The 17,936-nt window shown below is 42.6% G+C and overlaps 1 protein-coding gene across 3 annotated transcripts in view; it reads right to left on the bottom strand.

The window, feature by feature from the left end:
* Positions 1 to 1,590: 1,590 nt before the first annotated feature.
* The window catches only part of AADAT (aminoadipate aminotransferase), a 30,221-nt gene continuing 13,875 nt past the window's right edge, over positions 1,591 to 17,936 (bottom strand). The window contains exons 5-15 of one of the 3 annotated variants that reach the window (XR_010025888.1): positions 16,388 to 16,462; positions 13,512 to 13,721; positions 10,871 to 10,936; positions 10,167 to 10,249; positions 9,319 to 9,415; positions 8,201 to 8,262; positions 7,486 to 7,550; positions 5,913 to 6,019; positions 5,687 to 5,788; positions 3,905 to 4,042; positions 1,591 to 1,729 (exon numbers count right to left, since the gene is read on the bottom strand). Coding sequence is in view for 1 of the 3 variants with exons in the window: in XM_063135284.1 (XP_062991354.1) it covers positions 4,001 to 4,042; positions 5,687 to 5,788; positions 5,913 to 6,019; positions 7,486 to 7,550; positions 8,201 to 8,262; positions 9,319 to 9,415; positions 10,167 to 10,249; positions 10,871 to 10,936; positions 13,512 to 13,721; positions 16,388 to 16,462 (909 nt within the window). In the remaining 2 variants the exon portion in view is untranslated. Of the gene's footprint in view, positions 2,056 to 3,715; positions 4,043 to 5,686; positions 5,789 to 5,912; positions 6,020 to 7,485; positions 7,551 to 8,200; positions 8,263 to 9,318; positions 9,416 to 10,166; positions 10,250 to 10,870; positions 10,937 to 13,511; positions 13,722 to 16,387; positions 16,463 to 17,936 lie in introns of those variants that run through there. The other 2 variants (XR_010025887.1, XM_063135284.1) reach the window with 2 other exon arrangements.

The raw sequence follows: 17,936 nt of genomic DNA, 5'->3' as shown, positions 1-17,936 counted from the left end.
CTCCCATTCCTCTTCTCTGTTGTGTATTTGCTTCCCCATTCCTTTACTCACCATCTGTTGTCCCCTGCTACTGTTGGAATTTAGATTGTCAACATTTCAGGGCATGGAGTGATCTTTATTTTTTTGCTTGTGTTCCTCTGCAAAGCGCCACATGCATTGACAGCATAACAATGATGATGTTTTGAAGAGATCTGACCCACTTTCCCCAGAGTTCCCATAGTAACCACAGCACGAGACTGGATAAGTTTTATCTTAACATTATTTTGTGTGTTTTAAGTAGTTAGTACTGGAGAATTCAGTTTGCAGATGTGCCTTCTTACAAAGAGTGTAAAAGTTCTTCCAGAAACACCCAAGCTAAAAGTCACCAAATCTGCATAACATCTGTTAATGTGTAACCTAAATAAACACCTTATTTAGTACAATCACACTAATAGCAACAACCTAGTTTTGGAGATTGTTATGAAATCGCAATGATTGCTGTGTTGTATTGGTATTAATGTATATAGGTTTTTGCTGTATTAAACAGAACCCAGTTAAGTCAGGGTTAATTGTATGGCAGAGGGCTCATCTGCACCAAGCAGGATATTCCACTATGAAAGCAGTATGAAAGCGGTATATAAAAGGCAGGAGCCACACTACTGAGTTATAGTGGTATTGAAGTGCACTAACTGTTGGGGCCCATTGACAAATACCACATACCACTTTCATCGTGTTATATCCTGCTTGGTATAGATGTTTCATGGGCTCCAACAGTTGTCAGTGCACTTCAGTACCGCTATAAAGCAGTAGTGTAGATCCTGCAGTGCACTTTTTAAACAGTGTATACTATGTTTTTAATCAGTATTTTATGCTTGCTGTTGTTCCCCGCCTCAATCCAATCAGAGAGGCGGGTAAGAAATAAATAAATAAATATTAATAATAATAATAATTCTGCTATAAAGCAGAAGGTGTTCCAGCAGAAGGGGAGGGGAGAGAGACTGGATCTGCGTGATCCAATAGACTCTCCATCTCCATCCCCTGCCCATCCCTGCTTCGGCTATTGGGTGGTATAGAAATGCAATAAACAAATAAATAAATAAATAAATTTCTTTAACAGGTAAGCTAGATGGTTAGAGGCCTGTCTAACTGAAATTTTTAAAACAGAGAAATACGTGGTTGTAAAAGCCACCATCTTCTTCCCACACTGTCTGGCTCTTGCCAATTGGAATTTGGATAGACAGAGAGACAGTCCCTTAGAGCAGTGGTCTTCAACTGGTAGTTGGCAACCCAAAAGTGGGTTGTGAGATCAGTCCAGATGGGTCACAGCAAAACTGTTGCTGTCATGTTGGGCATAGAGAAAATTGTGAAAGTGGTTCCCATGTTGCAAGTTAGGAATCCGAAGTGGGTCTCAGATCTGGACCAGTTGAAGGCCACTTCCTTAGAAGGTCTACTTTCAATAAATTGCGCCCTAAAGCATTTCACCCCCAAATATGAGATTATTTTAAATTTTCCAGATATTAGCTCTGCAAAACAAACTTCTAGTTAGCATTCCTCATAGAGATTGTATAGCCCTGGAAATGATACAACAGCAATAACCACTTAACACAGCACCTTTTATTCAGAATCAGCCCAAATCAAACATTATGGACCGTGTCTGGAAACTTCTCAGTTGTATTGTCAAATGCTATCCTAATGAATGGAGATCATGTCACAGTTGTGCTTGTTTGTGTCAAATGTCCAAAGATCCATTCTGCAAAAAAAATTATGCCTTGTTGAACATGAAGCATCAGCACAACTCTTCTGACAACACTTTCAAGCTGAAATTATTATTGTTTCTATATGGCACATCTTCTTAAGGAATAAGAATACAGAGATCGTGTCCTCAAAGCCATGGCTCAGAGCATTTTTACGCAATAATCTTTGAGCTTCTGTTGCATTATTTATGTTAAGATTTGATTGTTGCTCGCGCAGAAAAGAAACCCGGTAAGAGGTGTTTGTAATATGAATCAGCATTCTGGTCAATGCGGAGTTTCGTATTTGCATTACAAACGTGCATGACGCAAGAGCCCTTTAAGCCTCATGTGTGAAAATGTCCCAAGAGGTGGGAAGAGGAAAGAGAAGAAGAGACTTAAAACACCACAGTCCAGAAAGCATACATTAGCAATACGGAACGATGGAAGCTGGTCAGGCTCCCAGGACATTCAGATTGTGAAAATGTTAAATGCACGCTAAAAATTTAAAATGTATTCTAACGTGTGGTGGAAGTGTTTGAACACACACTTGCTGCATCCTTTTGTTTTCAGGGCAGACCAAACTTCCAATGACTACCTGACTTCACTCTTACTTTCACAGAGTAGTAAAGTTTGCAAAACATAACCCAAAACGTTGGGTGAGGTCCAACCCCAATCCTTGTGCACAAATAGAGATTGCTACCATTAAGATCGTTACCATCTAGGGGCAAATACACAGCTTTGAAGTGGCTAATAAGAGCAATGCTCATCATCACACAGGTATCTTACACTGCAATTCTATGCAGGTCTACCCGGAAGTAAGCTCCATGGAGTTCAACGGGGCTTACTCTCAGATAAGTGTGCATAGGACAGCAGCTTTAATCCAAGGCCTTGAATATAAAAAGTGATCAGGGTTAGTGTTAAAAAGCTTTGTCCAGAACATACCCCTGTTTATGGCATCAAAACAGTCTTTAGTTGTTGTTGTTGTTGTTATTATTATTATTATTATTATTATTATTATTATTATTATTAATTTATTTATTTATTTATTTATATAGCACCATCAATGTACATGGTGCTGTACAGAGTAAAACAGTAAATAGCAAGACCCTGCCGCATAGGCTTACAATCTAATAAAATCATAGTAAAACAATAAGGAGGGGAAGAGAATGCAAACAGGTACAGGGTAGGGTAAGCAGGCACAGGGTAGGGTAAAACTAACAGTAAAGTAACAGTAGAAGTCTGCACAACATCAAGTTTTAAAAGCTTTAGGAAAAAGAAAAGTTTTTAGTTGAGCTTTAAAAGCTGTGGTTGAACTTGTAGTTCTCAAATGTTCTGGAAGAGCGTTCCAGGCGTAAGGGGCAGCAGACGAAAATGGACGGAGCCGAGCAAGGGAAGTAGAGGCCCTTGGGCAGGCGAGAAACATGGCATCAGAGGAGCGAAGAGCACGAGCGGGGCAATAGTGTGAGATGAGAGAGGAGAGATAGGAAGGAGCTAGACCGTGAAAAGCTTTGAAGGTTAACAGGAGAAGTTCCACAAAAGTGGCACATATTTACTTATTTGGTTTGCACCCCCACCTTTCCACCAAGAAAATGGCATTCAAGGCAGCTTACAATCATAGATAAATAAAAACCAAGCATCTCAGACTCAGGTATTTATCAATTAAAAGGGCCAAAAAGTAGTAGTAGTAGTAGTAGTAGTAGCAGTTACCCATCATTGAGAAACTGGCTCCAACTTGTGGTTTTACGCATTCCTCCAAACTGCAGAGTAAATATTTTTCATTCAATAAAAAACTGTGTTCATTTTAAATGTCCAAACAATACATTAATATGGAATGTAGTTAATTCAGAGCCTTTATGATTAAAATATGAGGAACAGAAAAAGATACACAAAAAAATTAAAAGGGATGGATTTTACAACTAATTTCAATCCAGCGAACGCGAACAAGACTTGAAATTCATAATGTTCAACTTCAGGCGGAATAAAAAGAGACAAAGAAACAGCAGTGCTGTGACACCAGAAAGTTATTAAACTCTTTGCTGGCAGATGGTGTTTCCTTCACTGAGAGTAACAGTCCCATGGCAGATTAGTTAATCAATGCCTTACTGCATATATTACTTACCACAATGTTCTGAAATGTTAATATACAGCCTGAAACCAACAGTACCAATAAGAGGAAAAAGTAAAACACATACATTTCACATCACTGAATACTATGAAGAGAGTTGGAAACCCAAGTTGAGTTTCTCCTGAACCTTCTCTAGCTTTTTCAGGAATTTCACTTGGTGAAATCATACAGCTTCTTTGATGAGTTCAGCCAAACGTTGAAAACCCTGCAATAACAATGACAACACCATCACCATCAAGAGATGGAGGAGGATCTGAGCTGCGTGGTTTTATCCTGGTTGTGCTTTTTATATTGTATTTTGTATTTGTGTTTTTAACTTGTTGGTTGTTTTATGATGGTTTTAATTTTTGTGAACCGCCCAGAGAGCTTCGGCTATCGGGCGGTATAAAAGTGTAATAAATAAAATAAATAAATAAATAAATAAGTCAAGCATGGGCACAGAAAAGAGTTACGCAGGGCTTAATGTAGCCCTAGTGGTCCTGGGTTGTATCCAATGTTAGTTCTACTTAGAGCAGATCCATTGAAATGAATGGGACAAGTTAGACTAACATTGGCTGCAACTCTGTATCTAATGAGTTGCATCCAATGTTAGTTTAATTTGTCCCATTGCATACAACCCCACTCCCTTGCCAATGTGAACATATGCAGGCAGCATGAAGCGGACATTTTAAGGAATGGGAAGAGCACATGCGTTTTCCATATCTCCAGCCAGCCCTCTTTCCAACTAACATGCATATTTCTCATGGTCCAGAGTGCGGAATAAGAGGTGTACATGGACTTCCCATTCTCTGGAATGCACCCTTGCTCTTGCTGGACATGTGCTGGTGTGTTCAGACTGGTGGAGAGGAAACGGGGCAGCAGCTGGCTGTGTTAGTCCGTTAACACAAACGCCGTTGCGCTACCAGAGATTAGCTTCTCAATTATGCGCAAGGGAAGAATCCAACCAACGTTAGGTTTGTGCAAGTGTGGTAGATTAAGCAGTTGTGCATTATGCTTATGCAACCTGTTGTGCAATCTGTTACGCATAACTCTTGTGCAATGTGTTGGGCAACCCGTTGCATATTCTGCCTGGGCAACAGCCGTTGGGCAATAGCTGCCACAAGCGCTTGTGCACTGCATAATGGGCAACCACTAACGCAATGGAAAGATTCAATGGAGCTCCGCTAGTGTTATTTGTCTTTGCGGAATGATATCGCTGGATACTGCCCAGGGAATCTACGCATTGACACGGTGCATGAACTTCAGGGGATTGAGCCCTTTGTGCTTTATTCCTAGATTAACTGGCTCCATTCCTAGACAAAGCTGGTTTGATAAAGAAATGAGACACCCAGAAAATTTTAAATCAACACCTATATGTAGTGTGCATTGACAAATTTGCATGACACAGAAGAAACAACCTGCCACGTGTGGTGGAAAACGCATATTTGTTGGGTACAACTCATGAAGGTGGTTATACGATCACAGCAGGCAACATCTGGTGCCCTCCAGAATTTTTGGATGACAACTCCCATCATCCTTTATCACTGATCATGGTGGTTTGGAATGATGGGAGTTGCAGTCCAAAACATCTGGAGGGCATGTTGCTTACCCATGACCTAACCTATTAACTTTCTAGGTCCTTTAAAACCTCTCCCTTGTCCCAGCAAGTAACAAAGTCATCCAGTCCACGCCCAAACGTGTTTTGGGGATGTATATGAAATAAGGCCTAAGAGAATTTGAAAGGTGACAGCAGCAACTTCAGTGCATTCCCTGTAGCAGGAGGGCTTAACTATGGTTAGAGAAGAATCGATTTAAGGATAGCAAGTCTGACAAAGTAATTGGCGGGGTGGCACAGCCCAACTCCACTCACCTGATCAATCTGGTTTGGAGTAGACAGTGAGAAGGAAGCTCTGACATAAGGGCTGAGATCGGAACTGTTGATGTTAAACGCTCTTCCAGGAACCAGCAGCACCTAAAGAGGAACCTTTCTCATTCAGTTATAAGATTCTTCCCACCCCCAAATATTAGAAATGGTTAAATTGTTATTAGCCCCTCTCCCCCAGATTTATTTTAGATAAGCTATACGCTTTTCATACTTGTTTCTCTAACGCTTTTTTCATGATCAGCTCCTGTGTATCAGAAACTCCCTTAATTTTAATCCATAGGAACATTCCAGCTGCAGGTGTGTGCCAGTCTGCTAGTCCTTGAGAGAGAGTGAGAAACAAAAAGTCAGGTGAAAAACAAACAGACGTGGACACATCTCTAGTCACCTAAGACCCATGTTTAAGGAGTATAATATATAAGCCACCATGTAAAATTAAACTGTGGGATCACTTCTTGAGTCTTCTATCCAGGGGGGATTCCTATATGGTGTCGGATTGCCACTGTGTTAAACAAAACACTTCTATACTGTGGGGTGGCGATGGCTAACCCTGATGCAGAGGGAGGGAGAGGGCTTTCCAGCAGCTATTTGGCTTGTTGGGCCCATCCGCTGCCCTCTGCTTGGGTTGACGGTGACAAATCAGGGGTTGCCATCTGCCCAGGAACACCTCCGCCACGACGCCGGAGCGAGGATAGATGGTGGATGTGCCAAATTCACCCCACTCCTGTGAAAAAGTCGGGGTAACTTTTTTAAATCGCAGCTTTGCGGGAAACCCCACGATGGCTGTGAGGTGGCTGCTGCGTCGTATAACCGACGCAGCACCGCCAAGCATCATTGGCAGGGCTTTCAGAGTGTATAGGCAGCCCCACCCCAGAATACAAGAAGGAATGTGAACAATCTGAAGGCTACAGTGTATGTCTGTACTTAGGCAGAGATTGTTTTGAACAATGGGTGAAAAGGTAATGTAAGAACTCAAATCTGCGGTAAGATTCGAGTTCCTTTGACTGAAATCCTACACATGCTTACTCGGGAGTAAGTCCCATTGAGCTTCTGAACAGACTTGTGTAAGGTTTTACGGTAAATTCCTAATTTTCCAACTACAGTTTATCATAAGAATTCTGAGCTATTCTTATTATGAGCTACTGTGTGTATCTCCTTACACATTTCTTTGTACAAATATAGAGGTCCCAACCCAGTTCTCTGCACTTCCCCAGAATGCCACGCCCCTGGCCCAGCCCTCTTTCCCTCAACCACCTATCATTACCCAGCATTTGTGCAGTTTTCCTCCACTCGAATAGGTTGAAGTGCCTCTCCTATGGCTTAGTTCCTGGCTTTAAGAGTATTACTGGTGTTTTGGGCGCCATCCCTTCCGCCTTCCGCCCCACCCATCACTGTGTGGAACTTCCCTGAAATGCAATTCGGCCCTCAGGTAGAAATACTTCTGCACCTCTTCTATAAACCTCCTTCTTTTTATTTTTTATTTAATTTATTTATTATTGCATTTATATCCTGCTTTTTTCCTCCAAGGAACCCAAGGCAGCGTACATAATCCTCCTCCTCTCCATGTTGTACTCACAACAACAACCCTGTGAGGTGGGTTGGGCTGAGAGTGTTTGACTGGCCCAAAGTCACCCAGTGGCTGAGTGGGGACTAGAACCCAAATCTCCCAACTCCCAGTCCAACACCTTAGCCACTACACCACACTGGATCTTTTGTTTCCTTCCTCAGCCATATATAGGTATAAAAACAGTTGCCTTCTCGTTCAAACGTTCATTGCTATCTCCAACCTTTTAGCCACCTGTCTGCTGCTGTAAGCATTACATCCCGCTGTTTCTTGTAAAAATCCACCACGCTGAAAAACAAAACAAAAAAGGATACTTTTTGATGAGAAGACTCCGTGACATTAAAACCTCCGATGGCAGAAACAGGACACCCTCCTCTGGGGTAAGAGTTTGCAATGGAAACAGAACTCTGATATAAAGAAAGGGCTGCTCCATGTGAAATAGTGTCATGGCTTTAGTTCTTCACCGTCCACATCACCCATTATGTGGTGAGCTACTGCACATCATCCATGCGCAGTAGCTCACCACATAAACGGAGAGATATTAGCCCTATTTGGGCGTTCCAGATCTGCGTACAATCAATGCGTGAGAGGGAGGGTGCCAGCTCTGCCTTGCCCCTGTTCCCACTCCCTCCTTTACACGCCGGAAATTCAGGGATATTATCAAAGCTGTGACCAGTATTTTGGAGGATTGGGTGCAATGGTGACATAGTGAGTATCCCCAACCCCACTGGTGACTTGCTGCGCATGAATGGCTTGTCCGATTGATATGACCAAGTCTGGATCCAACCCTATGAAAATAAGGTCACCACACAGTGCAAAATGACTTGGAGGCAGCTAGATAGTAATTATAATCTTCACAAACTCAAAACAGGACAAGAACAATAATGAAAAGGGAAAAACAAAATATCAATAATATATATTAAATATCTATGTATTACCTGTCTACGTGGTCCAGGAAACCATTTTGTCCCCACTGTTGAAGAAGTTGGGCTATCATAAGCTATAGAAATAAAGCATACAGTCAATATTTTCTCATTTATGAAGTAAATATTAATAAATAAAATGGCAAAAAAATATTAAGGTACTCAAATGCCAAGGAATCCTATGCCTGTTTACTCAGAGCTGAGTTCAATGGGGCTTACTTTTTGGTGTGTTACATAGGATTGCAGCCTGGCTTGCTTAATGATCTCTTCAAACCTCAAGGTATTCTGCAGGTATAAACTCCAATAAAATGATTAGGTCAAGTGTTGCAGAATAATGTTGAGTGATGTATGCAGCCAGAATCAAAGACTGCATGTCCCTGGTGTGTCCCGGTTTCCCATGGCACTATTCTCAATTACCTTGCTAACTTGAGGGAACAGAAAGGGAATAAACAAGGGGTCTGTTGAAGAAAATTGTATGTCTCCTAACAGGTTGTGTTTCTAATTAGCTTCACAGATGTCAAACATGTAAAGTTATTTAAATTAAATTCAGGCCTCTTAACTAATTCATAAAGAACTTTTAATATGCAATTAAATAAAAGTACCAGTATTGGGTGAAGGTATTTTATAAGTCTTTGCCTGTATTTACATCTCCGTAGCACTCTTTCGTCCTTTAGAGAAATCTTTATGAAAATTATGCTGAAATCATGGTAGAGGTAGGATTGGGAAATTATAAATAATGAAAGGGTTTCTCAATGTGAGTCTAGATGGCTCCACGCTTTATTTATTGAATTTATATCCCACCTTTTTTCCTCCAAGGAACCCAAGGGGGCGTACATAATCCTCCTCCTCTCCATTTTTATCCTCACAACCACCACCCTGTGAGGTAGGTTGGGCTGAGAGTCTGTGACTGGCCCCAAGTCACCCAGTGGGTTTCCATGGCCGAGTGGGGACTCGAACCCAGGATCTCCCGACTCCCAGTCTAACACTTTAGCCACTACACCACACTGGCTCTCGCTGGCTTTACATGGCGAATGCAATTGGACTGCTACATTGGATTTTTTTTCTGGCCGCAAACACACAAAAAGTTCAGGCAACATCTCTGTACTTACTTTTGGAAACCTTGAAGTTCTTACCTGAGTGAAAGTACTGGTATGCATTGTGGAAACCTGTATATGTAGAATAACTCTGTCAATGAGAGGTTTGGGGCCTGTTAGAAATCCAATTCTTAACCTATGTAAAAACACACACAACATTTCTAATTACAATTACACATTGCATTAATATATATTTAAAATTCAGAGTCATTATGATAGAAGACCCATATTCTCTCCTGGCGTACAGTATATCTCGACCCTGACGTAGTAGAAGAGAATTATGAAGAGGAAGGAGGGAAACAAGACTAGCACATGCTAGTTGATCAAATATCTAGGAGTCTACAGACAACATTAGCTATGGAATTTGGGATCAAACTAAACATTTGGCGAATTACACATTTTCTTACTCTCTTATAAGCGTGAGCAGCCCTGACTATGGCACTCTGGGAGGGGGAGTTAAAAAAGCCTCCACTGACTTCAGTTGAGACTTGGCCCCCTATTTTTAACACCCCCCATGGATGTGAGTGTGGAATTTCAGGGAGGAAGAAACAGGTAGGGGAAAGGGTTCACCACCCCCACTTGGAGCATTGTGATTCCAACCTGAATCAAGGAAGCATGCGCTTTTAGAGAAATAAAACTGTTTACACTGTTAAACTATGCTTGATTAGGAGAACAATTCGCTTGTCCCCTTGACAACTGAGGAAAAGGTGAATGTCTAACACAGGCTGTAGATGACCTCTTTAATTTCTCTTTTATGCTTCACATCAATCGCTTGAAAGACCTTCAAAGTTCTCAAGTCACAAACATTTGCAAGCTCACAACCCTCATCATTTCATTTCCAGTTCTGTGCTCTAACGACAGGGTCCTGAATGTGAAGATGACTTTACCCAGAAGACAGGATCTTGGAGAAGGAGTCAGTTCTGATAACTCGGCCATCAGTGTCCATTGAAAGAAAGGTTGGTGCCCAAGGCTTGAAGAAGCAATGCAAAAGTTCATTATTAAAAGTTAATTCAAGAATTTCAGCAATTAAAAGTGGCTACCCAGACAATATTGGGGAAAGGCTGCTTTGATTTTTAAAGTGTTGTACACACAGAGTTGCATCCAGTTTTAGGCATGGGCAACTGGTCTAGTAGAACTTCCCATACTTTCCCTCCCCACAGCAGCTCCCCTGGGCCCCTGAAAATGCTACCCAGAGGGCCAGGGGACCCTGATGCAGATCATATCAGTAACATCCCCTCAAGATACAGGGAATTAGAGCTTCCATCCTAGCTGATGTGAATTCCTTACCTTACAGTGGGATGTGAGTACTTGTGGTCACAGAAAAAGTACACACAGTTTTAACTATTGGTCACATGGTTGGCCTTATACATATAATTACTGCCAAAAATGAATGTCTATTGGATACCCACGATAAATCTTCAATTTGATAACAGCACCAGAGAAATAGAGAGAAATTATCTATGAGTTGGAGACAGACAACTCCATAAGTCCATCAGGAATGTGGTATTAAGGGTGTAAGTTAGTGCAGACTTTGCTACTCCTTCCAAAGCAGGAGACATACTAAAATTAGTGAGCCTAACTGAGGATTCACCTTATTAAACTGAAGAAAGTAATATGGATCATCTTCTATTATGAGGAAGTCATACTGCCTCGCAAGCTGAAAGAAAAAACAACAACATATACATATATGTACACAAAAGCCTTTATCAAATCAATTTTCAGTTTAACTTTGCTTCATGCTACAATCCCACATTGTCAAGTTGCCTTCAGATGTCCCAGGTGAATTCAAGCCTAATTCCAGGTGCAATTATGAACCATCAGGAGAGAACTGGTGTGCATTTATTTATGATAGATCTGTGTGCATTTATTTATTTATTTGCTATATTCATACGGCCACCCAACATGATATATTTTCTGGGCAGTTTAATAATAAAATATTGTATTAAAATGCAATATGATTCAAACAAAATAAAAAGGTGCAATGCAGCCTAAAAAAAGTTTCTTGTTAGCAGTGGAAAAATGAGTCTGATTAGTAGCTTATAGGGGTGTGGAGAGCAGGTCTTCTCCACCCTGAAATTTGGGGCACAGCTTCATTGAGTGGGTTCTCCGCTCTGGGTTTTGGAGGGGGTCCGTCTCTCTGCACTGCTGGATTACTCGTTGGAGATCCATCCCGTTTTCAGATAACCGTTTCATTATAGGCTGTGGCAATTAACCAAAATGCTTACAGCACTGTCATTTTTAAAGATAAAGAGATGAAACTTGGCACCATGTTAGCTCTTAAGTAGGGCTTTAGGCATGCCAACTTTGAAGCAGATCCCTTCATCCCTTGATTTTAAGAATTCTTTTTTTAAAAAATCCCCTCAACACCCTCCCCCCCCCCCCGATTCTGCATTAATTTACCCCTGCACATTTATGGAGAGAGTTTTATCCTTTACTCTGCTGATGCACAGCATGGAGGTATAGCTTCCTACCTGCTTTTACTCCAAACATCAGAGAAGCTAAATAGTGCAACATCAGAGAAGCTAAATAACACAACATCAGAGAAGCACACAGCAATAAGGAAGAGCATAATCATGGCTCTCAACAGGAATGGGCAAGGAAAAGGGGAGAAGGCACAGCTCAGTCACAAAGGCACACCCAGGATTTAATGTGGAGGGACAGGGGCACATTACAGAGGAAGTACCTGGGAATTGCTTTAAGTAAAAAGAATGGAGTAAAATGATTCTCTGATACTGCTGCTTTTCGAGACGGAAGCAGCTGGTTAGGAGCGTGCTAGCGTTGATGTCATGTGCCGCAGCGGACCTCATAACACACCCAAGCCACAGGAAATTCCCTGTGAAGACAGCTCTCTGAGCTCTTGAAAGTGCCAGGTTCCTAATTCAATGGAGGGAGCTGATCCATGCATGCAAAAAGAAGTGTATGCAGGTTAGCGCCTTCCTGAGAAATTAATCTAAAAAATTGGTCTGGAGAGGCAAACTCTATACACACTTACAGATCCTATTTCTGGAAGTCCAATGGATCAGAGCGTACTGCACCGTACTCTAATCCAGTGTGTTTAATTAACTAATGCTTTAATCACAGGTTTTAAAACTGAATCTGTTAATTGAACAAATAATTAACCACATGCAACTGATTCCTTCCCTGCGCTAAAAGCTGTATTTGCTAGAGTAGAGAGAAAAAAAGGCAGAAAAACTGGGTTTATTTTAAACATCCCAACCACATTAACCACAGGTAATTAAAACAGGTTTGTTTAATATGTGTGCACCCTGCCTTGTATGGTAAGACCTCATAAGGCAGTTTACAATAAAGATCTTAAAAATAAAACAACTGAACTCACATAATAAAGACAGCAACAGATCAGGGAATAAAGAACTCAGTGATCCCTGCTTGTCTGGCCCTGTTCTGAGGAGCTGGGCCGGACAAGCGCTTGGGAGGCATGGCCAAAGGAATAGCATACTTCAGGAGACCCTGAAAAGTGTGCTTTCCTCCCCCTCCCCCCCGTGCCAATCAGGGCCTTAAAGGCCCTCTTAACCTTGCATTAAGAGGGCTTTTAAGGCCCCGATTGGCACAGGGGAGAGAGGCAAAACCATTAGTAGCCGCCACTAACACAGCAAGGGAAAAGGCAAAGGGCACAGGTCAGGGTGGAGCCACGCCTGGTCCCTGGCACTGGGCACGTCAGACGCGCAGGTGTCCGCTGCCCTCGCGGATCCAGGCGGATTTTCTGTACATCCCTACAACAGATTAATACACATATAGACAGTCAGAAAAAAAGAGCAATAAAAAGCTTGGCAGAATAAGTAAGTCTTTAGGGACCGTTTAAAGGCAAAAAGGGAAAGGGAGGAGGCCAAGAAGAATTTTTTTGGGGGTGTGTGCTCCCACCAAAAAGGCCCTGTCCTTGGTACCTGCTAACCTGATCAGTCTTTGTGGCAGGCCAGAGAGCAGATCCTTTGAGGCTGATCTTAGGGCCCAGGCAGTCCTTCAAATAATGGGGTCCCAGACTGTTCAGGGCTCTGAACAGACATTGTGAACAAACTAGACGTATTATTTAATTCTGCTCATGTTAATTACTTGATGTGTTTAAAATTATGGCTGAATAATACCGACTGACTGGTAGAACCTATCTATCTTTTGATAGCACTATCAGCTTTAGTATTCTCAGAAACCACAATGAACATGGTGATGATGGTGATGATGACTGTCAGAGCACTGACATGTGAAACTGACCAATATACCTGATAGATCTCTTTCTTGCGGTCTGCTGTCAATGAGGCGCCAGTAGGATTCCCCCCATTAGGAATTGTATAGAGAAATTTGGGGACATGGCCGTTGAGTTGTTTTGCATCTTCTGGACTCCACCTAGAAAGAATGTCTTTCAGGGCTTTTGGAATAATACCATGTTGGTCACTGGGGACATTGATGATGTTACAGCCCAATGGTCTCAGCTGTTTCGATAAGAATTGCAACAGAAGACAACAAGAGAGAAGCATGTTTGGTTAAGCAATCAATGTTGCATTTCGCAAATGAATTTTCTGCACTCGCTATATTTCGGCGGGGTCAATTTACCTGTGAATCAGAGGGGCAAAACCTGCAGCCCACCCCTGAGGCCTTAACTGCAGACCCCATGGGACTAACCTTCTCCCCTTCCTTCGCCTAGCGATCCTGCTACAGATTGCTCTTTTCTGGCCACTGCTACCAGCGAGGAAAGAGCACTGTGTAACGGGATCGCTATGGAAGGGAATGAAACGAAAGCATTTCCCTGCTGCTGCTAGCAGAAAAGAAAGCATAATCTTCATGAGAATTGCTGGGCTAGAAGGTGGAGAGCAGGCTAGTAGGTCTGCATGCAAGTGTGTGTGTGTGTGTGTATGTGTTTGTGCATCCCCCAAACCCCGAGCCAGCAATACATGCGATCCTCAAAACTGCAAAGGTTGTGCACTGCTCCTGTAAATCAACCGATGATTTTAATTCCATTAATTCACACATCCTCACTGGTCATCATGTGAGAATGGCCGATCCCCCTTAGATGTGCATCTTCCCTGTTGTGATCGCTCTCTCCTCATTGATTGGGTTTGGACAACTTGCGGGGGAAGCAACACTGCTTCTGTTGTTTCCCCTACTCCCGCATGCGCCGGTCACGTGTGTGGCGCGGGGTTACCCTAATTACCTGCATCACAGCTGCCATGTCATCGAAACCCGCCATGCGGCATGGCTACAGTGACTTTTAACCCACCCTACAACCCATGGCATGCAGTAGAGGTTGTAGGGAGGGTGAAATGTCAATACCCCCACGACATGTGCCGGGTTTGGAGGACACAGCGACCCTCAACTGATAATTAGGGCAATCCTGTTCGTGCGACTGGTACACGCGGGGGCTGGGGAAACAAGTAATGTTACGTAGTCCCCCCCACCATCCCCCTGATCATCTGAATAATTCCACTCTCTCTTCTCAGGGCTGGTTCACACTATATCATGCCCCGATTTCCAGCGATTCCTCCATCCCAGGCTATATCCCACAACCTCCTGGAGAGTGTACCTAAGGCATTGTTGTTGTTGTTTCTTCGTTCAGTCGCTTCCGACTCTTCGTGACTTCATGGACCAGCCCACGCCAGAGCTTTCTGTCGGCCGTTGTCACCCCTAGCTCCCCCAAGGTCAAGTCTGTCACCTCCAGAATTTCACCACATCAAATCTTTATCATTTAGCATTTTGAAGCCACTAAACATGGGCAAGTTGCCCCCAAACCAACAGCCACCACATGGAGCAACTGAAGAGAGGGTACTTGCTCCGAGCACAAGTCATTCAGCAATAGGATTAATGTGTCAAAGAAAACAGAAAGGTGCGGGCAATTACAGACGAGGTTCAAAATAAAGAGACTGCAATTTCTCTCCCTGGACTAAGTAGCCCTTCATTTATTAGGCTATAAATGAAACGTGGCTGCAGTTGAGTTTTATATTGCCCCCCCTGGAATGGATAATGAAAAAACATTGCCAATAATACACTAAGTCAAGCAATGAATCATCCGGACACCGACTGTGATTTGTAGAAGCAGGAAATGCTGAACTATTATATGTAATATTGACAGGACTGAGATTTATTCCCGCATTTATTCCAGCATTCCTCTGAATCTATGCATTAGTGTATTTCATCTAAATGCATGAGGTACATGTGAAACACCAGAGACTCATAATGCTGGCTTTTGCATATGCAAGCGGGCTGTTTAGTTTCAGCAGGTACAAGACCTTGTGGACAAGCCTCAGGCAGGACACTAAACATGTCATTAGAAACCAAGTCAGAATAATAATAATAATAATAATAATAATAATAATAATTTCAGCCTCGCCCCCGATTTTCACTGGGACCACAACAACCAGGGAGGGGAGAATTAACCCATTGCTCTCTCACTATGCCACAGTGGGAGCTTCTGTTATGAGGCTAATGGCAGCCACGTTTTGAACTAAAACTCTCAACAGTGCTGTCTGACCATTGCCCATGCTGACTGGGGCTGATGGGAGTTGAAGTTCAAAACACCTTCAGGGCACCAGGCTGGGGAGAGCTGGTGTAGACAGTAAAAGCAGCTGCTTTGGACATGCGAAGCAGGCCACAGATTCGCTTTAAATGTTCCTTCTTAGGTTTTCCCAACATGAAAACCACATGCCGACAGGCCATTCTGATTTCAGGCACAACCTTTTAAAATTATGGCTATTCCGTAATGTAGATATGTATATTTAGTGGCCCTGAATGATGAGTCCTGTGTCATTCTAAGGGAGTGTCTCTATGGTGAGTGTTCCATAGAGGTGTTGAGCATATACAGCCCTCATAAGCCACATGTCTTGAAATGAGGCCATGATGATCCTGCCCTTCTAGTCCTTGGCTAAATTAGGGACTAAGATAAGCATGCACATTTAGGAACAATAGTTATGAGGCCTAGATTAGCATTTAAAACTGCACTCTCTAATTGACTTTCTGTCCAGAGCTCAGGGAAGGGTACCCCCACCCCACCCCTCTAGCCTGCTGTCAGTAGCATTCAGATTACAACCCACAAGTTTAAAATGCAGACAAAAACAACACTGGCATCCTTCACTGTCACTGGTTCCCAGATTTATGAAATACTCACAGCAGCTAGTGTTCCAGGATAGGAAGGTGCATCCAAAAGTATATTGTCCCCAGGATTAATAAGCATTTCAAACACCTGCAAATAAAATCATCATCATCGTCGTCATCATCATCATCATCATCATCATCATCTTTATAAGACTGTCTGCATACCACAAGTACTCCCTCTGCTTCTAACAGAAAGACCCAGTTCACATGAATAAACAAACCATAGTTTGTTAACTATGGTTTGTTTGTGAGCATGTGGGAGCAAGCGTGTTGACTCCCACCCACCCCCATCTTGCTAAACACCCCAGAAACGCCCCATTCCTGTGTTGTTCTCCATGATGTCTGAACTTGGAACTCCGAGGGAGAAACCACACGGAGACTGACAGTCCACCATAGCTTAATTTATGTCATATCATGCCAGATGCCAGTTTTGCATGGTGGCCACAGGCACCCAGATTGCTCTGTCGTGCAAACCCACTGGCAGGGGTTGTTTGAGGGTTAGATAACCCTCAAATAACTTATGGTTTGCTGCCTGGGGTCTCATGATACAGCAAGCCGGGTGCCTACAAGCACCATGCCAAAATGATGCTTGTGGGCGCCTGGCACAACTTCTGTGGGTAAATTAAGTCATGTTGGGCTGTCATGTTGTGTGAACCAGGTCTCTATGTGGTTTCTCCTTCAACGACACAGAGCAGGTTTGGATGTCACAGAGAACAACTCAGGAATGAGGTGTTCCAGGGTCGTTAAGCAAAGTGGTAGCAGCCAATGGGAGACAGCCTGCTGGCTTGCACTCTGAAACAACCCATGATTAAGAATTCATGGGTTGTTTAATTATGCAAACTGGGTCAAGGTGTCCTATGATAGTAAAATCAGAAAATAGATTTTGCACTGCTGTAGACTGAAAGTTGTTTTAGAAAATAATGGGAAGTGGAAGACTGACCATTGGGTGACTAACCATTAAAAAAAACCCTCATAAAATATATTTCACCTTCTCAATACTGTCTTACAGTATTAAGGAGAAAAGAGCAGTCCAGGAAAAAGAGAGAGAGAAAGAGAAGTTTGCTTAACATAATAGCATGCCAATTAAGTGGATAGAGAAGTTACAGTACATAAAATCCTACTTAATTGTACCATGAAATGCATTTTTGTGTTTCCAAGAAAGTAAGTGGAAAGGAAATGGATTGAAAAGCCAGCAAGTTGCTCCCTATTTATACTGCAAAAAATGCTTATTTCATGGTAAACTTTGCCTATTTCACAGATCATTGTCCAAAACTGTACATATTTAGTAATGGCATGCAACCCATTAATGAAGGACGATACGGTTGTCAGACTCAGAACTGCACATTGAGACATGTGGGTTTGTGATGGCAAATGCAATCAATTTTGGTATAAACAACAAGAGCAAGCAATGAGAACAACCTCCTGGAAATGTCGGCACAAGCTCCAATGAAAAGAAGGCAAAGCTCTCTGGGGGAAACCTTCCCTGGGAAAAGTTGTCCCTGACAACTACATTGGTTTTATTGACTGGGCACCCCCAGTTCTTCAGAAGAAACGGGGGGCTT

The sequence above is a fragment of the Elgaria multicarinata genome, chromosome 10, assembly GCF_023053635.1.
Source record: "Elgaria multicarinata webbii isolate HBS135686 ecotype San Diego chromosome 10, rElgMul1.1.pri, whole genome shotgun sequence".
Taxonomy (NCBI): domain Eukaryota; kingdom Metazoa; phylum Chordata; class Lepidosauria; order Squamata; family Anguidae; genus Elgaria; species Elgaria multicarinata.
This window is presented reverse-complemented; position numbering and strand designations above follow the sequence as displayed.